A 20,703-nucleotide genomic window follows, 5' to 3' on the forward strand; every position below is an offset into this window, starting at 1 on the left:
AGCATTAATAAATTTAAATAATTGAATTTATTTTGGGGACGTCGAGTCTCGAAGATATTGTTAGTGGTTGGAGGCAAAATTGCTGGCTCGAATCGATCTGAGCGGGCTCAAAGAGTTGGGTTTCTTCGACCTTGTTTGTTGGGGACACCAAGGGATTCGGTATCGATCGTTCATTTTCCCATTTACCTTCCTTCTTCTCATTTCCTATCATTATCGCCTTCCATTTTGCCTTCCTTTATTCCACATTTTCGCCATCTTGCCCAGTCGCCGTCGTCTTTCTTGATTCTTGAAACGCCAGATAGGGCCAGCCCAATGATGGCCGCCCAGGGCCAGGGAATACGAGCGACTTCTCTTGCGTGAACAAGCCGATCTGATATTTCTTGACATTTCCAAGTTCAACCAGCACTTTGAAAAAATAAACCGATATTTCACTCAATCCCACGCAGCTTAAACACTAAGAATCTTCATAATAAGAAATACCAAGAAAAAAAAAACCCTATCGTACCAATGTTTCAAGTTTATCGAAACACAGTCACAATCTAGAGGAATCTTGTTCAATCTCTACGCCTACCAAGTTATTTTCATATTCAGGCTGCCATGCGGATATTCTGTATCCCGATCGCCCGAAACCACTGGGCGTTTTATTGTCATTCAACACTTCCTGCAACATCGCGTCTCTCCCAGTGGGTTGCTTGGGCATCACGCAAATGGGACTCCCTCTCCACCTCTGAGCCGAAATCATTCAAAGGGCGTGTCTATGCTACGGGCAATAATCTCCTCGATCGCATGGAGCATGAGGAATGGTTCCTTAAGGGAGTGCCTATGAAGGAGGACTGGGTTGGTAGCACAACGCGCGTGCCTTTATTACACCCCTCGAAAATTCCCGGGAATGTTGTTAGCGATCATTTAGATGATTTGATTAAGAGGAGACTCCCATATCACAGACGATATATGATATATTCTGCATTGTGGATTCCACTATCGGTATCATTTACGCTAGTACCATTAATTCCAAATTTCCCACTAGCATACAATTTATTCCGACTTTATTCACATTATAAAGGTTCATATAAAATTTTTGCAACCCTTCACCCTTGGTATATTTATTAACTTTTAACTATAATAATGTAGCTTTTAAGGGGGCACAGCACCTCCAATATCTGCGACAACACCAGCGCATAGACTTGCAGTCTGAAGTTACTGTGGATCGTTGCCTCGAATCCCTGAGTTTCGATGGCTCGACAAACAATATCACCTATGATGTTTCGGGCGGGATACTGGAAGAGGAGCGAGTGCACGAACTTTCCAAGGCATTTGAACTGCCAGGATTAGATCATGATATAAGAAGAGCACTGCATCAAGTCAAGAATAAGTTGGAAGCAAAAGATAAAAGGCCTTAGAAATAAATATATATATACGTGGCCACTTATAATTTTGTTCAATTAAATTATCTTCTGGTGTATTTGATTTTCGAATTTTTTTTTTTTTGCAAAAAAAAAAGAGAAGCATATTATAGACTTGCAAAACAAAAATGCAAAAGTTGCAGAAAAAAACATTGAGTAAGAGTGTCTAATGATTCAATTCATATTACTCTCTAATTTTTGATCCGATAAATAACTATTTTCAATTGAAATCATATAACTACGGGTATTCAAGATATTTTCTACCAAATCTTTTTTTTTATTGTTCAAACATTGTAGCAACCTATAATTATAAGGGTTTTTTAAAGAATATTTTTTGTAAAGTATCCAAATGAGATTAATCAATAGAAATGCATTTAAGGTCGTACGCCTTCGGCCGGTTACAATCAACCACTGGCAGAAGTTACAGGACAAGAGATAGTAATAATTGAGAATCCAGAACCAACAAGTACGAAAAGTAAGGGACAGGAACGAGAGACAGTAGTAGTGGTGAATATAGGCACAATTGTGCTGGTAGGGGATAGTGGGATTCGCTCATAAATAAAATAGGGATTCTTTAGCTATTTCTAATATTTCAAGCACGAAAGTACCTTGTTGTTTATACTACTGATTAATTGAGCTACCAATATCACCATTGACGCTATATATTCAACAGATTAAATAGGGCAATCCTAATGAAAAAAGAGACTGAGAGATTTATTACAAAACCTATTTGCAATAGAGTGGCCGGATTTGCCCTCTAATGACATAATTTTTATAATTTTTCTACTTGCAGTTCCTGACTTGGATGATATGGAATTTTGGGCAGCTGCTACACTATAGACGGGAATCTTTTGTGTTGACATTGTCACTGGATATAATATTTCAAACAATCCGCATGAATAGGTATACCCAACTCGCGTCCTTGTTTTCCTAAATAAAATCTGTCTGCTGCCTCTACTCGTGTCACGATCAAAGGTCCAAACCACTTATCACGAAAAACTGTTTCCGGCGATGCAGTATGTATGAGTACAATATCCCCTAGCTTAAAGCTTATCTTCTTATTCGTCTATTATACCGTGCTACTATTTTTACTAATTCATTCTCAAGTTTCGAGCAGCCGTCTTTTTTGTCGCCATCAATGCTGATCTTATTGTCTCTAAATTGTTATGACCGTCTCGGGCGGATCACCACCTAACACATCCCCATCTACGCGTGGGGCCCAAAGAGCAGGTTTTATCATCCTTGTACCAAATAAAATCTCATAAGGGCTGTATCCCGTTGCTTCATGTCATTTTGTTCAAATTTCCATAAGTGCGAGTTGTAATTCAAAATCCTAATCTGACTTGCACCGTGTCATCTTACAGCCATAGCTTTAAGTTTTTGATTCATGAATTCTACCTTGCCATTCGCTTCTGGTTAATAAGATGGTGTATATGTAACATTAACATCTAGCCGTTTAAAAAATTGTTGCTATAATTCACCCGTGAAATTTGCACCTTGATCAGAGACGAGTCGTTTTGGATATCCCAAAAATCAAAAATGACACTTAGATTTCCTCAAGAATAAATCTAAAATATATCTCTTGAAAATAAGATAACCAAAGTATCAGCAATGTAACAATAACAAAAATCGTCAAGGTAACCATAACGAAAATGACTCATAAAAGCTCAACTTCGGGTCATGCGTTGATTATATTAAACTTGCGCAATCTATTCCCTGATTCTTACACTCGACATTCGTTCTGATACAAAGCAGCTAGGGCATATGGCCGATGACGTTACCGCCGCTCACCTACCAATCACACATGGGAACTACTCCGGTGGGCAAGCTTCCAGTTGTGGTTCACCCTCCCCGAGTGATGGTGCGGTGAGCCGCATTGCTCGTACAACTTAACAGTGAGCGCAAGGCTGTCATCTCCCATAGCATCCCTAGTCTTGCCGAACATATGTGCCCAGTAAGCCGCCCCTTCCGGGTTTGGGTGTCCAATTGTGCGGTCACCCACCCGCAGGGATGCGAGAGGATCTACCAGTGTTACATAGAATTTAGGAAATGTGGAGAACAGGCACTCAAGTTCACGAAAGTATAAGAAAAACTGTTTTTGTTAAAAATGATAATGCAAAAGACATCCTTATATAAGTACGAAGAAAGTAAGAGTAAATATGAAATGATACAATAGTAGTATTATTCAATAGCCACGTAATCTTTGCCAAAAATAAAAATAATGTATAACAAATGTAGCACTCAATTTGCTTTTTGTAAAAATAAGCATTAGATTGAAAGATTAAATCATTCCCTCGCTAATCAATCCTCATTAATCTGGGGGTATGAATGCCCTGGTACATAACACCAGGCAGCTAGCACCAACACGCATTGCCGCCGCCATTTGGCTCGCACAATTGGCGCTGTCTGCCATGAGCCACACTCTCTGTCCCCGGGCGGCGGCCCTTAATGCAATGGCCACACAAGCCACCGGACATATGTCCGCCGCTACAATTTCCAGCTGGCCATCTGGACAGACGTACCATGTTGGCCAGTCCACCTCGACCACAGGGTGTGCATGAGGTTCATTAGGCGGCGTTGGGGGTGATGTTGGCTGACTGGCTGAACTCATCTCCGCAATTAGGACCTCGTGACTCACAGAGGACACCCATCCTCCGCCCTTGTCACAACGGACTGGCAACAGCAGGGTTTCCTCTAATGTGTGCCATTGCACGAGGCACCGGGGGTTAAAAGGCTTCTTATCCCGTAGCACTGCAGACCGTGCACTCCAACCGCTCGCGCCCCCTAATATGGGTAGGTATAGCTCATCGCCAATCTTAGCGTTATTCATAGATAGAACGATGGCACCAATCTCCTCGCCAGGTGCTAGCCGCTGGCCAGGGGACAATTCCGTGATCAAGGCGTTCTCGTCTGGAGGAACATACCATTGGATGGCAAGCACATTCGGGCCCAATGACACGAATCGGCCCACAGGTAGATCCAATTTGCATATTCTCCCCCCGAAAGTGCGGTTAGCCTGATTTGCGCTATGTCATTGCTGACAGGATCTAGTAACGGTACAGGTTGGCCTAGTTTAGCTTCAATAGCGAAGTACTCCCATGGAGAACCCCGCAAGTTGACAACCAATCCCGTGGTGAGCACTTCGGCAGTAGATGGCTCCTTCACCTGCGCGGTTGGGTCGCCCCAGTTCCCAACGGCAAAACCATGCCTCAGCGCCTCTCTCGCAAACTCGGCCTGCCATTCTGGGCCTCTGTCCGCCTCCAACCAGATAACCACACACGCACCAATGGCCCACAAGCGGTTCTTGGCACGCTCGACTGCCCCGCCTGCCGGCAGGCTACGGAGCAAGCGTGCAGCCTGCTCGACATTCGAGGTGTGCTCCGCGCCACTGAGCAATAAACCGACGGCGTCAATAAAGTCGGCCCACTGTCCCGCCTCATTTGCACGCTCATCAGTGGCAACCTGCAAGCCGACCATGTATGCCGATGGCAATGCCCTAGCCATCTCCGATGCATGAGTCAGGAGGTAGCTCGCGTGCATCTTGTAAACAGGGTTGGAGGCCATTAGCCACATGTCACGGCCACTCTTTCCTATGTGCTGGTATGCTCCGCGCACATGCCGCCCAGCCAATAGTGTCAGTAGCACGGACAATCTACCGATCGGGTCGGCTGCAACGTGCCCAATGTGCCACCCCTAACCCCTATGTGCCATGCGAGGTCTTCCAGCTCCAGTATTGGAGGGGATGCTCCCGTTTCAGTGGCAGCAACTCGGGCAGCAATGTGCGTGGCTACTGGGCCCTGCATGTGTGGCCCAAGCAGCGAGGCTGCGCGGTTAACCCACGTAAGTGGAGATAGCTCATATGGAGGATCTATGACCACCGCACAGCCATGCATCATTGCCCGACATGACGCACACCCAGAACACTCGCCTTCAGCAACGATATATGCCCGCGATCCCAGACTCCCGGCCACCTGCCGCAACAGCTCCCCCCACGCCCCAGACCGATGCGCAGTGATGAACATTGGGTCCCGTCGTCCATCGAGCCACCCCCGCAGTGCATCATGTGGTGTCTGCAACCAATGAAAGGGTAGCCTGGTGAAGCCCTCCCCGTGTAGGCACGGTGCTCCGTACACCGGTAGCATGCCACCAGCACCCCATGATACCTCCAAATACCCCAGGTTACACTTGTAGATACCAAAAGTGGCCCAGCATGTAACGCACTTGAGGGGGGCCTCCCATACTGGATATAGGACTGGGTTCATCTGCAGGCTACTGTAACTCCTCAACAAAGCTGACGCCTCGGGCAGTATCTGGATGGAATAGCGGTTGTGCTGGTCAAACCGCTGGCTGCCAGGAACCCAAGCTGGTCCTGATGAATCTTGCTCGTAGGCACCTTGTAGAGCGGCAAGTAAAGCATCCTCATCATAATCCTCAGTAATTTTTGTCCCAAGCGAGCCCAAGCCCGCGCCCTGCCTACGAAACTTGGCGTGTAGTGAAGAATCCTCAGCACGGGATATGACGTTTCCAATCAATGTAGGTGCACCACCCTCTGACTCCCCAGCAATGACAGTAGACCCCGTAATTTCGACGATATCTTCACAGCTGGCATGCAGCGGAGATTCTTCAAAATACTTGGCTTATGAGGACACACTGCCACCATCCACTGTGTTATTTTCATCCCGTCGTATATAAGGTTCGAACATGTCGATGTGTAATGGTGGGTAGGCGGGTGGTAAATGGGTGTAATAAAAACGCCACTTATGAAGTTTGTACGGGTCCCTTCTCCGCAGTGGTGTGTGCTAGTGGTTGCTTAAACGGTGATAAAGCGATAGTAGACAGACAATTCAAGGCTCAGACCTCCCCGAGAGATTGATGGCTGTGGGATGACTGACTGACTAACTGTTTGAGGTAGCGGTTGATCAAAAGTATAGTGCGCCAAATTTTCTTCGTTGCCTGGCGAGTGCGGGTAATTGGCAAGTGACTGTTTGCACCTCTGGGGGGCAATTTTTGTCATCAAATATTTCTAGCAATTAATTAAAATCAAGGACCCGTTAATTGAAAAGTCATTGCACTATAATTCTTAATACATTCAGCAAAAAAAAAAGTGCCACGAGAATTTCATTTGAAGGGATGATATCCCCATACACGCAGCTTCCAACCTCCAATAATCGGGAGCAGCACGCCACTGTTTTAGTAGCTATAATACTAGGCTACTCGTTTACTTTTTCCTAATTTTTTTTTTTTTGTCAATGACAGATAGTTGGGCCACCCGCGAGTGGAAAGCGTACCCTCTCTAGGCAACTAATTGAGGGAATAAAAGATGCTTCATTCAACTGGTAATTAGAATACATATTCCTCAATATCAAAATCTAGATCTCATTACTCTCTTCCGTAGTCGAACAGCGGAAAGTCTTCCCCTTCCATCAGATGATAAACGACCGCGTTACGACTTTGTTATATTTCTACTTGACTTGACAAACAGGCAGAGTTTCGATCAGTTTCAGCGTTCACTACCCTGCCTGTCGCCAGAATTCCTGATGGGGCGATCCTGCATAGTTCTTACTAGAGGTATCTTCTATGCTTTATCACATCTATCCACCGTTTTTACATGGCATTTTCAACCATAGCCGACAAAATTACACATTACAGCTTTGACAGCAAGGATGTTAAAACCTATGTCGAACAATTTTATGACATCCCAATATTCCATACAAATCTTTCGGTAACGGGTTTGATATTTCTCTCCGTAGATTTCTAGGCTAATCTAAGTTGCAACCGCTATTCCACTTAGAATGAAGAAGAGAGGGCTACTCTATCGGAGCAGCTATTCCGCTGCATACAGGTATCGAGCGGGTATCAGCCCTTCATAACACCAGCACGAGTGCACTCCATGATGATGGGAGACACATTTTTGGAGCAATAGCCAAAAATTAAAAGTCACGAATGTATTTACATCATACCCTCGACTGTATTAAACGCGAAAAATAAAATACTGATCATTTTATAGATCTCTATATCATAATCTCCATTGTCCCCCCCATAAGTCGATCGTTTTGCGGTTGACGCATTCTTTCCATAAACATGTTCGGAAACACGTATGTATACTTAGTTTTTCTTTGATTATTTTTCCCATGTCAATTCGAGTTTCGTTAATTATCATACAATCTATTTTATAGATCCAATTCAGGAGGGTTCAACTTTGGCCAACCTCCAGCTACCACTCAAACAACTGCTGCTGGAACGCCTGCTTTCAGTTTCAGCGCAGCTACTCCTGGCACAGCCCCATCTCTGACTTTTGGGACATCCACATCCACATCAGGAGGAGCTGGGAGTGGATTTGCGTTTGGTTCTACGCCTGCACCTGCTTCATCCACAGGTGGTTTTGCGTTTGGTTCGACGCCTGCATCTGGTACATCTACTGGTGGATTTGCCTTTGGAACGACACCATCTTCAACTACTACCACCACTGCTACTACTACCTCTACATCAGGAACAAGTGGTTTTGCTTTTGGATCTAGCACTCCTGCCCCTACTTTTGGCTCTGCACCCACTTCATTCGGAGCTACAGGATCTACTGCTCCCACTAGCACTCCCGGACTATCCTTTGGCTCGACGCCAGCAGCCACTTCTGCCCCTTCCAGTTTGGCAACTCCGTTGTTCGGCTCTACGACCGCGCCATCAGCAGGATCTTCTGGCGGGATCTCTTTCGGCTCCACTCCAGCAACTTCAACTGGAGCATCTAGTGGATTCTCATTCGCAAAACCAGCAGCAAGTACGACACCCGCTGCAGGCGGCTTTTCTTTAACCTCCACTACCTCTGAAGCAGGCTCCTCTGCTCCCAAATTCGCCTTTGGATCCACCACTCCAGCACCAGCTACTACCGCAGCAGCACCTGCCGCGGCCACAGGCGGGTTTAATTTCGGAACACCCGCTGCAACAACAGGCGCAGCATCTGCACCTTTGTTTGGATCAGCTGCAACCCCTGCGCCCTCCTCCACACCAGCGTTGGCAGGAGGGTTTGGTTTAAAGGCACCCGCCTCCTCAGAGGCGGCCACAACCACACCTAGCACCACCTCTGCGCCATCGTTTTCCTTTGGGTCCACTACTTCTGCTCCAGCTGCAACCACTGCACCCGCAGCCACAGCTACAAGTGGATTCTCTTTTGGAACACCGGCCGCATCTATGGGGTCAACCGAGGCCCCTAAACTTTCGTTCGGATCAACCACTACCTCTACTACCGCCGCAACCTCCTCAGCAACTCCATCTTTTTCCTTTGGTGCAAAAACAGAGACTACGGCTGCACCTGCAGCTAGCTCGACCGCTGCTACAGCGGTGACAACAGCTTCAACGCCTGGGTTCTCACTTAAACCCCCCGACACAACGACAACACCAAGCCTGTCCTTTGGGACAAAGCCTGCCACCGCCACCACTACCACTACTACTTCTACTACCACCACTACTGCACCTACAACCAGCGCAACCACCACCGCTACGACTAGCGCTCCAGTGGTCTCGAGTGCGACCACCACAGCCGAGCCGTATGTATTCAGCTGTTTATTACACTGATCCTATTTGTTCATAATTACAACCAAACTAATCTGTTTCTGCTCTACTCTATAGTGCTAAACCAATGTAATTTCCCTAGCCTATATGCCTCGGATGGAATACGCGAAAGACTCATTTTCTTTTAACCCTTTTAATAGTGTAAAAATTACAGATCCCCGCATGGTGGTTAAAACCTCCAAATATTCCGAGTTGCCCGAGAATGCACAGCGTTATCTAGACGAAGTTGAAAAACACATGCGAGCTCAAACGCAGATTCTTGAGTCTATCAAGTCGCGGCAGACCAATGATCTGATTCGTAAGGTGAAAGAAGAGGTCGATGGTCTCTCACAGAAACTGGCGTCCGTCAACAACGCCCTAGAGAGGGACATCGTGGTAATCGAGAGCGTGAAGCGGCGTGCGACGGAGGAACTGCGCAACTCCGAGATGGCCAGCCGTGTTATAGACGAGCTGAAGAACCCACAGCGGAGCATGTACTCATGGGTGAATGCTACATCTGAGTGAGTAGCTCGATTTGATTTTCTTGGATATTGCGCTTTTTCAAAAGCCTAACGAGGATGATTAATGCAATTAGCTATTTCTGGAATCTGGCCAATTCCTTCGAGACTCGAATGGACCAATATCGTCAGCTGATGGAGGTAAGAGGGGAACTTGGCAGGCTTTTTTTTAAAATAAAATTAAACATTGGAGTGATTGTGTCCGTTTCTAGGACATCGAACGGCATCTCTCTTCTCTGTTGCAAAATCCAAGATACACTCCTCAAGGTAAGCATGAATGGCTGCTGACTTTGCCCTCGTTCACTGATTGATCATATGTTGAAATGGCTGTGTTGTATAGCTGTCGCACAAATTATACGCAATCAATACGAGTCTTACCTTGCTGTCTCATCCAAGGTACAGTCCCTCGATGAAGCCGTGAAGAAGCACCGTGAATGGTACGCTGCCTATCGTAAGAAATGGTTCGGGGACGAACGCAACCCATTCGCAACATTGAAGCGGGTGAAGCGGGATGGTAATATTTTGAAAATCCGGATATTCTACTGCAACGGGCTTTAAACTTACCTCCATACCAGGTCGAGTGGTGGATACTGTCACAAGCGAGGAGGAGATGCGGTACAGTCTTGCTGCTTCTCAGCTTATCCCTTCGGCGGGGCAACAGCAACAGCAGCCTGCCACCACCACTGCTGGCTCTTCGCTTTTCGGAGCTAGCGCTAACAAACCAGCCGGCTTAAGTCTCTTTGGCTCAAAGCCTGCAACAGGAGGTGGCCTGTTCGGCGCTACTAGCCAACCCCAGCAACCAGCCGGAGGACTATTCGGCAGTACGACAACCACATCCGCCCCTGCCACGGGTGGGCTTTTCGGCGCAACCCCAGCCACCAGCACGGCCGGTAGCCAATTGTTTGGCGCAGGAGCGGGAACAACCACAACCACCGCTGCCCCCACGACTGGCGGATTGTTCGGCGCTTCGTCAACCCCGAGCACCGGATTATTCGGATCGACGACGCCTGCAACGGGAGCGGCGAGTGGCGGAGGCCTCTTTGGTGGAGCAACTACAACACCCGCACCAGCCTTTGGTGCGACCCAGTCCTCTGCCGCGCCCTCCACGGGCGGTTTGTTTGGAAGCACAACCCCAGCAGCCCCTAGCTTCGGAGCGGCTCAGACAACAGGCGCCCCCGCCTCGGGTGGGCTCTTTGGCAGCACGACCCCAGCCCCGGCTTTTGGGCAGCAGCAACAGCAACCAGCCCAACAAAGCGGAGGTTTATTCGGCAGCACGGGCGGGTTTGGGCAACAGCCGCAACAACAGAGTGGGGGACTGTTTGGTGCATCAAGCACTCCTTCGTTTGGCGGCTTTGGGCTGAAAAAATGAGCTGTTTTCTCTACTTATTGCTTTATAAATTATGATGGGCTCTTTTATCTATAAATATATCTCTATATCAAGAGAATAAAAATAAAAATTACAAAAGTCTAATGAAAGATCATTCCCATTTATTTGCAAGGAGGAGCGGCCGTTTTGGATTAAAGGAGAATACATATAAAACCGTCTAGGGGTAGAATGGCGCCCCCTCATGCATGCTGTACAGGACACTTTCCGACTTTCCCACTGACCGGACACGATTGTGTCGGTGCTTCGCCGTTAGTTGCCTCCATCGATGCAGCACCCGTCGTCTCGTCCTCTGTTCTATCCTCGACTTCGAGCTCAAGCTCCCCATCCCCTAAATCAGCAAAATACTCCTCCAAAGTCCCCTCCCCTCCTTTCTCGCGCCACCTCTGCGTCAGTCGCCATTCTAGCTTCAAACTTTCGGCAAAGGAAAGTGAGGAGGCCTCTTTTATGGCATGGAATAGGAGACGTGGAAGTAGGGGCGGGAGGCCATGAAGGTGGTCGTTTATGGCACGTGCCCAAGGGGTACTGCTGGAGGCGAGGTGGGCGACGATCTCGTCGTAATTTTCCGCATTCTATTGCCAGTAGATGGAAAAGATTAAGCCGTGAATATGGATTACATCGATATCGGCCCGTCTCGGAGCCCATTCCTTACACCAAAGTAGTCACCGATTTCCTTCCGCCAGGCATCTAACCGCGAAGGCCCAGGATAGGCCTTCATTCCCTCTACAACGCTTCGAATCGCCTGAACAGTGTGCGGTGGGGGGCAAGCGGCAACCTCCACCAAATTCTTCCATAGTGATTCTTCTTTCGAAGCAGGTACGAACATATCAGCCAGGCCTAGGAGTAGGAGATCAGGGCCGCGTAGAATAAGGTTAGGGCTATACAACAAATATAACGCCATCCCCGGTGGACAGGACGTTGGAAGCTGGGCGAGAGAATGAAGTCCTGAAAATGGATTTGCACGGGGCTGTGAAAAGGAAGTGTAAGCATGCTCGGTGCACACCCGTAGCCGGGCCATGAACGCGAAGTAGATGGCATCGGCCCCAACGTATCCATCCACCCAGGTCACCATGGGTTTACTGCTACCCTCGCCCCATGTTCTTAGACCCTCTACGAGCTGGTAATAGGGTTTCCACGCTGGTTCGTCGACCCCCTCCGAGAACACTCGCGTATCTCGCGTTGTGATCGGTTTTTCGGGGTCGATCTCAATATCCTCGCCTCCACAATCAGCTCTTAGTAAGAGGGAGGTAACATATGGATTATGCTTCGATATGGTCACCGCATGTGAAAGTTGTGCGACATGCTGGGCCGTCAGGGTGTTTTGTGAGGCTGGAGTGATGAGTTTGAATTGAGTCGGACCAAAGGTGGACGGAGAAGGTGCGATGATTTCAACGAGGTTAGATGCCGTTTCATGGAGGTCTTCGTTTTGCAACTGAGGGTCTGGCTTCGCTGTGGGCAAAATCCCATTGGGTTAGAAGGGCAAAACTAAGATAGTAAATCCAATCCAATACCTTTGCTTTTGCCCTTTCCTTCCCACAGATGTGCATACGGACATTTGGGCGTGGTATCGGCGGTGCTTTCTTTTTTCCATTTCATATAGGCAGCAATATCGAGCTTCTTCACAAATCTTAAAGATGATTTGGGTTAGCAAAAATAAAAAAAAGCTTATTGCAACAGTTTTCCCTCGCAATAGTACTTTGAGTAGTAAAACAGTTTTGCCTTGGTCATCTCTTGATCGTAGGCTTCTTTCTCAACTGCGCCTTTGCTTGTTAGCTTCTTAATGATAGTAGGCAAACCTTGTTGGAAATTCTCGTCGTGATCAAAATCGTACTTATCAAATGCTTCGAATTCGTCGTTCAGAGAGTCCGCGGACTTAGCGTCAGACGCGGCAGTAGCAAATTTCTCCCAGAGTAGATATTTCTCGAGATTAATTGGGCCAAAACGCCTGAAAAAAATATGGAGAAAAGGTAAATTCTGCGTTAGGAGAAATCTGGACGGGAAGACATGCTTACTTTGTAAAGTAAAAGTGCTTTGCCTTCATTATCTGTGCCTGCGCAATTGGATTGTCTTGATCGAGCCGTGATGCTTCGAGTATGTGTTTGATTCCGTTTTGAAAAATTGGATCGGCATTCCAGTCATAAGAGTAGAAGCGATGAAATGCTGCGATCTCCTGAGGTGCAAATGGCAAGTTCACCCCTGAGATTTCGCTGCTTCCTTTAGGGTCGATCATGATAACCATGAGGAAAGAAAATGCGAGAAAAATGAGAAAAGCATATGAATTTAATGCCGTGGGACGGCTTCTGTGACTGCAGAACTTCCCAGTTGCAAGAATTCGGCCGCTACTCCGCATGAACTTTGACTATAAGCGAATATTTATATCATTATAGATACCACGTATTAAAACAAGAGGAAGATCCTAAAGAAAAAAGATGAGATCTTCTAAGGAACTCTCGCATCTCGCGGAGATTCGCTTGGATCCCAACACCTCTCTCAAGATTGTGTTGCGATCGGCTGATAGCCTCTACCGTCAGGTATCGTGTCTTACCGGTCTCTCTACCCGCCCTCAATATTGATGGAGAGCTTGGCAACCTCTCCATTCATAACCTATTACCGAATGTACTAATTTCCACTTCTAGGCTCTCATTTATAAAAAGGAGAATGATCTAGAGAATCTCTACCTTTCCTATATGAAATTTAGCAAGTAAGCGACTAATACTGCTTTCCCCGCTTCGGTCGTGATGCGTGTTTTTACGCTCTTTACTGAAATATGGCTCTTCATTGCGTAGCGTTATTTTGGGACAATTACCAAAGAACAAGGATTTCAGGAAAGAGGAATACAAGAAAACCATTTTAGATGCTAAAAGAGTAGGTCTGCGTTTTCACACTGAATATCAGCTCAATGCTCAGCCTTACCGTTTTTATAGAAATGTAAAGGGGTATTGAGCGAGCTGGAGACTATCAAACCCATACTGGACAAGGTGTATGAAGAAAAACGGCGCGAAGCAGAACGACGCAGACGGGAAGCCATACGGCTACAGCTGGAACGCCAACAGAAGGAAGCATCACAACAGCAGAAGGAGGAACAAACGCCACCTACTCCCCCACCAAAGCAGAAGAGCGAATGGTCTCTGCAGGAGGAGTTAAAGGATTTGCAGATCGACGACGACGGTGTGAGGTACCCTATTATCTTTTATTTTCAGTATCCGATGAAGAGAGAATATAACCTTGAATTTTTGGATAGAATTTTGCAATCGGCGAAGGAGTCTCAGGTACATACCTATAAGTTTATTTTTAGCTAGTGTTCCTGGGGTGAAAGCTGATGACTTTCTGCCGTCCTCTAACTATATAGAATTACTACCCTGAAACTCGGCGTAACATAAGTGATGGGTGAGTCACTCGTTTGCAAACTACTGCCTGTTCATATGCCCAGATAATGTATTTACATATAATTTTCTTAGCTATACTTATTCTCCGCCTGCACAAGCCTCAACTAGCATCCCCATTGCCCGTTCGCCGCCCGATCTTCTTTCGATTAACCGCAGTATCAACGATGCAGTCTTCCAACCCATATTGCCACCGAAACCGAATGCCTATCGCGAAGAGATGCCCCCGGATCTACAAACAGCCGATCGAGTAGTACTACCTCCCCTGCCCCCGAAACCTACTGAAACAATAATAGAAGAGCCCGAACATGTTTGTGAGGGTAATCTTGACTCAATTAAATGTATAGTGCATTGTGATGTTTACCTTGCTTGCGGACGTAGCTACCACGGAAGGTGGGGTTCCCCTAAGATCCGTCGTAGTCCCCACATCATTATTGAAGAAGTTCTTGGATATTGCTCAACCTAACACAAACAAGAACTTGGAGACTTGTGGCATTTTATCTGGCACTTTGGTAAGTCGACGGATTGACTTCGGGATCATAGCAAATGAGACGGCCTGATCTAATTCTTGCTGACGCATTTCGGCTGGATAGAAACGCAACATTTTCACCATCAACACTCTTATCATTCCTAAGCAAACTTCCACCTCCGACACCTGCACCACTACCAACGAGGAGGAGCTCTTTGCCTATCAAGACGAGAGAGATTTGATGACGCTTGGTTGGATCCACGTAAGTGATTTTCTTGCTTCCCCATCTTCATACGCCTCATCCATGTGGTGGAGCGGAGGCTAATCCTTGCCACTTCGACAGACTCATCCAACTCAGTCGTGCTTCATGTCCTCAGTCGATCTGCACACGCACTGTTCCTACCAGCTGATGCTGCCCGAAGCTATCGCCATCGTGTGCGCCCCGAAGCATAAGCCAGAGTAAGTGAGACCTTATCTTTGTTTCCATGCAGTTTGCTTTAGAGCGTCTGCGTGTCTAGCTATGGCATATTCCGCCTCACCGACCCCCCGGGTATGGACGTGATCATGAAGTGTACCGATGAGCGGCTCTTCCACCCGCATCCCGATGTTGCAATATATACCGTGAGTATACCTCTTGGTGCGTAGTGATGAGTAGAAAAGTTCTAACGACACTGCATGACAGGACACCTCTGGACACGTAAAGCTACTAGACATCGATTTTACCGTGATAGACCTGAGGAGTTGAGAGCCGCCGGCGAGTGTTGATCCACAATTAAAATGGTGTAATTTTACCTCTAATTTGATTCAAGCTTCTTCTAAAATAAATGGCATCTCCCCCATCACCTCTTTCCCGCCGCTTGTCCACGGCGTGTTAGTTCCGTTTTCTTTCTGAATTTTCCCCTTTTTCCATCGTCAAGTAGGTCAAGGACAGATCCGCTCGGCCCGCTCGATTTCAGATGGAAACGCGAGGCTTTTTTTTTCCCAATTTTTTCCATTCTATGATACAAATTTAGGGCTGCTTACACTCTCCCCCTTCTCTTGTTTCCGTCATCTAACCTACAGAATGGCATCAGCAGTTTTCATCCTAGATCTGAAGGGGAAAGTGCTCATCTCGCGTAACTACCGGGGTGACATTCCACTTTCAGCCGTGGAAAAGTTCATGCCTCTTGTGATGGAGGCCGAAGAGGAGCAGGCACCTACACCCTGTTTCTCGAGTGATGGAGTCAACTATCTCTATATCAGACACAGCAATCTCTACCGTAAGTTTTGAATTTTGGAGCGATTTTCCTCGTGCTGGCGCCGCCCAGGCCAATCGGTGCGGGTCTCTCCCTGGATCCTATTAATTTTAATTTTTCCATTGGCAGTTCTCGCCGTGACAAAAAAGAACTCCAATGCTGCCACCATCATGCTCTTCCTCCACAAGCTCACCGAAGTTTTCACAGAATATTTCAAGGAACTTGAGGAGGAGTCCATACGCGATAATTTCGTTATTGTATATGAGCTCCTCGACGAGGTGATGGACTTTGGGTACCCACAAACCACGGAAACAAAGATCCTACAGGAATACATCACACAGGAGAGCCATCGCCTCGAGGTACAGGTCCGTCCTCCCATGGCCGTGACCAATGCAGTGTCGTGGCGCTCCGAGGGTATTAAATACCGGAAGAACGAGGTGTTTTTGGATGTCATCGAGTCAGTGAATCTTTTGGTAACGTGACAAGAGAATTGCGGGGTGGGGTAGATTGGAATGATGCTAAAGGGAATTTTTTTTCGCTCAGGTCAATTCCAACGGAAATGTACTGAGAAGCGAAATCCTGGGCAATATCAAGATGCGTTGCTATCTGTCAGGGATGCCAGAGCTCCGGCTTGGGCTGAATGATAAAGTGATGTTTGAAGCGACGGGGCGAGGTGAGCTCCCCTTTCACTCTCCCTATTCTCCTCTTCCCGCCCCTGTCTTTTCTATTGACGCCGATATTTTTTCATTCTAGCGCCTTCTCGTGGCAAGGCGATCGAGATGGAGGATGTCAAATTCCATCAGTGTGTGCGCCTGTCGCGCTTCGAACACGACCGCACCATCTCATTCATCCCCCCCGATGGAGAGTTCGAACTCATGAGCTACCGGCTGAACACCGCGGTGAAGCCGCTGATCTGGGTAGAGGCGGTTGTGGAAAACTACGCGGGCTCGCGCATTGAATATATGATCAAAGCCAAGGCGCAGTTCAAGCGGCGGTCGGTGGCCAACAACGTAGAAATCACCATCCCGGTGCCAGATGACGCAGACTCACCCAAATTCAGGGTAAGATACTTGACGTTAGGGAAGAGTAGGAAGGAGGCTGACTATGTCTTTTTTTTTGGCCGTCATTGTCGGGGGGGGGGGATTTATAGAGTAGCATTGGGTCGGTGCAGTATGTGCCGGAAAAATCCGCCTTCGTCTGGAAGATTAAGCAGTTTCAGGGCAGCAAAGAGTTCTTTATGCGGGCCCATTTCGGGCTTCCCAGCGTGAAGGGCGAGGACCTCGAGAAGAAGCCGCCGATCTCCGTCAAGTTCGAGATCCCCTACTTCACCGTCTCGGGGATCCAGGTGCGGTACCTCAAGATCGTCGAGAAGAGCGGATACCAGGCTCTGCCGTGGGTGCGATACATCACACAGAATGGAGACTACCAGATGCGGATGCCAGAATCCATCAAGACAAGTAAAATGGCTCCGATATAATTGGTGTGTGTAGATTGTATACTCTTTCGTTTTTTTTTTTTTTTTTACTTTCTCTCTCTCCTTCTATTTCCCACTTTCTCTTTTTTTTTTTCTCGCCTTCTCTTTCTTTGTTTGTTTCATGTTTAACTTTTCGTCCCCCTTTTTTATTCTCGTCAAACCTTAGGAATGTGAGTGTAGGTGTATGTGTTGTATTTTGGAGGAGAGGATAGAGAAGGGAATCATACTAGAGTGAGGTTGGTGTTTCCTTTTATGTTTTTAGGGAAAAAAGTTTTTAAGCAGGAATAAAGAAACATGCATCCATATTATTTTACGAGATTTAAGACAACACAAGGATAACTTAATAGGGGGGGAGGGGGTTAGGAAGATGAAGAGTATGAGTGAATATGATTAGAATTAAAACCAGATCGAACATTATCTATGATTATAAATAGCGAAGGATGAAGTATGATCAGCGGGTAAGATGGAGGCGGAGGTTAGGAGGAAGGGGGGGGGGGGGAGAGCGGGCGAGGCAGGAGCATATGTTGCGGTTCAGCGCACAAAGGGTAGATCCAGGGGATCCGCCCGCGCTCGGTCCAGCTTCTCCAACTTGAGCGAGGGGGAGGAGAAAGGCGGGGTGGGGAGGAGGTCCAGGTGGGGAGGAGGCAGGCGAACCCCTGGCTGGGTGGGCCGCCCCGGCGGGAGCAGAAGAAGGGGGGGAGGAAGCGAGAGGACTTGCTTGGGGGACTGAAGCGGAGGGAGCACGATCGAGTGGGAGGAGGGTGGCGAGGGTTCAGAAGGTATGCTGCATGAATGGGTGGCGGGATGGTATGATGGATGCGGGGGAGGGTGGAGGGCGAAGGGGGACTGCCAAGGGGGATAGGTTGGCTGCATTCCTGGGAGGGGCGAGGGTTGGCTGTGGCGCGGAGAGGAGAGCGGAGAGTGCACGAGTCCTCCCGTCACCGCCACCTTCGGGGCGGGCGAAGAGGAGCAGCAGGGCAGCGAGAGCGGGGGCGGAGAACCGGTGAGGGGCGTCTTTGGCGAGGGGTAGCCGAACTCCAGGCGCTCATGCTTGGGCAGGGGCGGCGGGGGCAGCGATTGGGTGGCGGAGACTTTTCTTGCTCTCTCGAACCCGTCCGTCCGCGCCTCCTCTCCCTTCGACATGGAAGAGTGCTTTCTCTTCAAGCTGGCGGAGCTGGTGGAGTAGTCGCCTCCGTCCGACGAATCCGCCCGGAGGTCTCTGGAGTGGCTGGGCCGTTTCCTAAGTAGAATGGAGAGGGGCGTTGCAGCGTCAGTGCAAAGCGGAAATCGCGGGGATAGGACCAAACGACTTACTGCACTCGCTGCTCCTTGCGGAGCCGCAGCTTTACTCCCTGATCAGCGATGGAGCGTGACAAAAAGGTCGGCTCGCAAGCGCCCGGATAATCCTTGTGCGAGTACACGAAAAAGGGGTCCGAGTACACGGAGTTCAGGTGAGCCGCGGATGCACTAATAAACACGGCAAGTTAGTTGAGGGGTCCCCACGCTTGCAGATGACGGCTGCGGACGAAGGCAGCTGCCCCGTCTCATACCTTGCAATGGAGTAGAGGCTGAATTTTAAGCGAAACCAGCCCTCGACGCGGACGGAGAGCTCTGGGAACACGAAAAATCCGGCATCTGCGGGGGCACGCCCAATAAGTTAGAGGCCAATTCTGCCATAGAGCGTCCACGAGGCGCCTACCTGAGTTGTCGACGTCTTTCAGCCGATAGAGCGACGAGACGATGCCGCCGGTGAGTGGCGGGCAAGCGCTATTCCGGCCGCTGGTCCGATGATTCTCGCCGTCGGCGCTGACCAAGGTGGCCAGCATAAAGATGAATGGGTTTTGCAGGAATCTCCTATATGGCCGGGGGGGGGGGGGGAAGAGAAAAGGAAGCGATGAGATAGGGCGGTCGGGGGCGTGAGAAGAGAGCCGCACTTACTGAGCGTCCAGGTCTGCGCCCTCCATCTTCACCTGTATGATGGGCGGAGGCTCCACCCAGCGACGCTCTATGGTGGGATAGAAGGCAATGGTTAGGAGTTTCTGGCCGAGCAATGGAGGTTTGTGAACCATGCCGCTCACCTCTTTCTCTCGAGTTGCACACGCGCGCTTGCTTGGGCTGCTGGCGGAAAATAATGGCGAGTCTGTCTCTAGAGAGGAAAGGTTAGCAGGCGGGCCAGCTGGATGGGCACGGCGGCTACTCACACGTCTGCGCCTAGCCAGGAGAGGTCCTGGGCGTTGAGGAAGTTGTAGCCATGCTTCGACATTGTGAGAGGGGAAGGGAAGCGTGCGGGGGGGAAGAAGGGGGGGGGGGCCGACAGTCGGGCGAATGTGGGAGAGCGGTGGGGGGAAATGCGGGGAAGCGTCGGGGGGGGGGGGGCAATGAGAGGGGGGAGGGCCGGGAGAGGAAAGGGGGAAAAAACGGAAGTCGGAGGCAGAAGACGAGGCCGGGGGAAAGAATCTTTTTATAACGGGCGACGGCAATTTCCCTTGCGAAGGAGCTGGCCACTTGGAGAAGGGCCTGCACCAAGATGAAGTTTTGTAAAAATTGCAGCGGGATGAAAGTCCGCCACAGACGAGGCCCGGCGGGTGCTCGATCATTTCGAAACGCGCATGGCCATGAGTCGCAAATTGGGCGGGCTCGAATCTCCGGCCATGCTAAACGGGTGGAAGCGGCGCGCTCCCATTAGCAGGCTCGAACCTTCTTGGGGAAAGCAGGAAAAACCAAGCTCATGCAGAGCCGAGGTGCTCCATCCCGTCGACTGAAACAGAGTCGCAATTTTACACAAGAAATAAGCGCTTCATCAGTGTGTTTGACTTTTTCTCGGGAATGGCCCGCCAATCGCCGCGCCCGGCCGGGCTCTCTGCGCGCGGGGTGATTAATTTGAGACCCAAGCGGCCCCTAATACGGCCTGCCCTTCGACGATTGCGGAGGCCCGGTTCTGGACGGCGGCTAAACAGATCCGATATCATCATGCCTGAGGATCCAGAGTGATTGTGCGGGGTGTAACTTGTGCAGCACACCCGCAGCCTGTCGCCCGCAAATGGCGAGGGCCCGTGCGCTTGTCATCTCCTCCCCCAAAGTCCACGCGGCTCGCTGGCCCGAAGGACCTGGCCGCCATGACGCGATTGGCAAGCCTCAGGCCCTCCCTGCGACGGCTCCCCTCTCATTAATGCACACGCCCGCTACTCCAGCGGCCGGCCGCCCACTGCCCGACCCGGCCAAAGCTCGATTTCACGTGCTCCCTGTGGGCCTCCGAGCGCACAGGGCGGCCGGTCTCTAAGCCCATGGCCAGTCC

General features: G+C 49.1%; 10 protein-coding genes across 10 annotated transcripts; 7 read left to right on the forward strand and 3 right to left on the reverse strand.

Moving 5' to 3' along the window:
- Nucleotides 1–597: 597 nt before the first annotated feature.
- Nucleotides 598–1,400, forward strand: VTP21DRAFT_10901 (uncharacterized protein; the record flags this gene model as incomplete). The annotated part of the gene is made up of 2 exons (XM_069390288.1): nucleotides 598–1,063; nucleotides 1,132–1,400. 2 exons carry the CDS (start codon nucleotides 598–600, stop codon nucleotides 1,398–1,400), a joined length of 735 nt encoding a protein of 244 aa, XP_069252451.1.
- A 1,801-nt stretch (nucleotides 1,401–3,201) lies between these two features.
- Nucleotides 3,202–6,106, reverse strand: VTP21DRAFT_10902 (uncharacterized protein; the record flags this gene model as incomplete). The annotated part of the gene is made up of 5 exons (XM_069390289.1): nucleotides 3,202–3,425; nucleotides 3,744–4,313; nucleotides 4,442–4,943; nucleotides 5,102–5,997; nucleotides 6,061–6,106. 5 exons carry the CDS (start codon nucleotides 6,104–6,106, stop codon nucleotides 3,202–3,204), a joined length of 2,238 nt encoding a protein of 745 aa, XP_069252452.1.
- A 427-nt stretch (nucleotides 6,107–6,533) lies between these two features.
- VTP21DRAFT_10903 (uncharacterized protein) lies at nucleotides 6,534–7,326 on the forward strand (the record flags this gene model as incomplete). The annotated part of the gene is made up of 5 exons (XM_069390290.1): nucleotides 6,534–6,596; nucleotides 6,660–6,739; nucleotides 6,799–6,971; nucleotides 7,031–7,125; nucleotides 7,195–7,326. 5 exons carry the CDS (start codon nucleotides 6,534–6,536, stop codon nucleotides 7,324–7,326), a joined length of 543 nt encoding a protein of 180 aa, XP_069252453.1.
- A 158-nt stretch (nucleotides 7,327–7,484) lies between these two features.
- On the forward strand, nucleotides 7,485–10,832 carry VTP21DRAFT_10904 (uncharacterized protein; the record flags this gene model as incomplete). The annotated part of the gene is made up of 8 exons (XM_069390291.1): nucleotides 7,485–7,498; nucleotides 7,580–8,941; nucleotides 9,024–9,035; nucleotides 9,107–9,466; nucleotides 9,541–9,604; nucleotides 9,676–9,730; nucleotides 9,804–9,977; nucleotides 10,039–10,832. The coding sequence occupies 8 exons, from the start codon at nucleotides 7,485–7,487 to the stop codon at nucleotides 10,830–10,832; spliced, it is 2,835 nt and encodes a 944-aa protein (XP_069252454.1).
- Nucleotides 10,833–11,029: 197 nt separating this feature from the next.
- Nucleotides 11,030–13,086, reverse strand: VTP21DRAFT_10905 (uncharacterized protein; the record flags this gene model as incomplete). Its single annotated transcript, XM_069390292.1, has 5 exons — nucleotides 11,030–11,419; nucleotides 11,500–12,296; nucleotides 12,359–12,474; nucleotides 12,544–12,792; nucleotides 12,860–13,086. The coding sequence occupies 5 exons, from the start codon at nucleotides 13,084–13,086 to the stop codon at nucleotides 11,030–11,032; spliced, it is 1,779 nt and encodes a 592-aa protein (XP_069252455.1).
- A 190-nt stretch (nucleotides 13,087–13,276) lies between these two features.
- Nucleotides 13,277–15,444, forward strand: VTP21DRAFT_10906 (uncharacterized protein; the record flags this gene model as incomplete). Its single annotated transcript, XM_069390293.1, has 12 exons — nucleotides 13,277–13,378; nucleotides 13,484–13,548; nucleotides 13,634–13,712; nucleotides 13,772–14,022; nucleotides 14,089–14,116; nucleotides 14,197–14,234; nucleotides 14,306–14,550; nucleotides 14,612–14,742; nucleotides 14,824–14,961; nucleotides 15,043–15,158; nucleotides 15,218–15,320; nucleotides 15,382–15,444. 12 exons carry the CDS (start codon nucleotides 13,277–13,279, stop codon nucleotides 15,442–15,444), a joined length of 1,359 nt encoding a protein of 452 aa, XP_069252456.1.
- Nucleotides 15,445–15,762: 318 nt separating this feature from the next.
- Nucleotides 15,763–17,411, forward strand: VTP21DRAFT_10907 (uncharacterized protein; the record flags this gene model as incomplete). Its single annotated transcript, XM_069390294.1, has 5 exons — nucleotides 15,763–15,958; nucleotides 16,064–16,407; nucleotides 16,478–16,607; nucleotides 16,688–16,995; nucleotides 17,085–17,411. 5 exons carry the CDS (start codon nucleotides 15,763–15,765, stop codon nucleotides 17,409–17,411), a joined length of 1,305 nt encoding a protein of 434 aa, XP_069252457.1.
- A 528-nt stretch (nucleotides 17,412–17,939) lies between these two features.
- VTP21DRAFT_10908 (uncharacterized protein) lies at nucleotides 17,940–19,671 on the reverse strand (the record flags this gene model as incomplete). The annotated part of the gene is made up of 7 exons (XM_069390295.1): nucleotides 17,940–18,648; nucleotides 18,723–18,875; nucleotides 18,959–19,043; nucleotides 19,108–19,262; nucleotides 19,347–19,413; nucleotides 19,487–19,554; nucleotides 19,610–19,671. The coding sequence occupies 7 exons, from the start codon at nucleotides 19,669–19,671 to the stop codon at nucleotides 17,940–17,942; spliced, it is 1,299 nt and encodes a 432-aa protein (XP_069252458.1).
- Nucleotides 19,672–20,017: 346 nt separating this feature from the next.
- On the forward strand, nucleotides 20,018–20,399 carry VTP21DRAFT_10909 (uncharacterized protein; the record flags this gene model as incomplete). The annotated part of the gene is made up of 2 exons (XM_069390296.1): nucleotides 20,018–20,027; nucleotides 20,095–20,399. The coding sequence occupies 2 exons, from the start codon at nucleotides 20,018–20,020 to the stop codon at nucleotides 20,397–20,399; spliced, it is 315 nt and encodes a 104-aa protein (XP_069252459.1).
- A 49-nt stretch (nucleotides 20,400–20,448) lies between these two features.
- On the forward strand, nucleotides 20,449–20,688 carry VTP21DRAFT_10910 (uncharacterized protein; the record flags this gene model as incomplete). Its single annotated transcript, XM_069390298.1, has 1 exon — nucleotides 20,449–20,688. One exon carries the CDS (start codon nucleotides 20,449–20,451, stop codon nucleotides 20,686–20,688), a length of 240 nt encoding a protein of 79 aa, XP_069252460.1.
- Between the last annotated feature and the right edge of the window lie 15 nt (nucleotides 20,689–20,703).

Source organism: Calcarisporiella thermophila (assembly GCF_041956535.1).
Source record: "Calcarisporiella thermophila strain CBS 279.70 unplaced genomic scaffold VTP21scaffold_8, whole genome shotgun sequence".
Taxonomy (NCBI): domain Eukaryota; kingdom Fungi; phylum Calcarisporiellomycota; class Calcarisporiellomycetes; order Calcarisporiellales; family Calcarisporiellaceae; genus Calcarisporiella; species Calcarisporiella thermophila.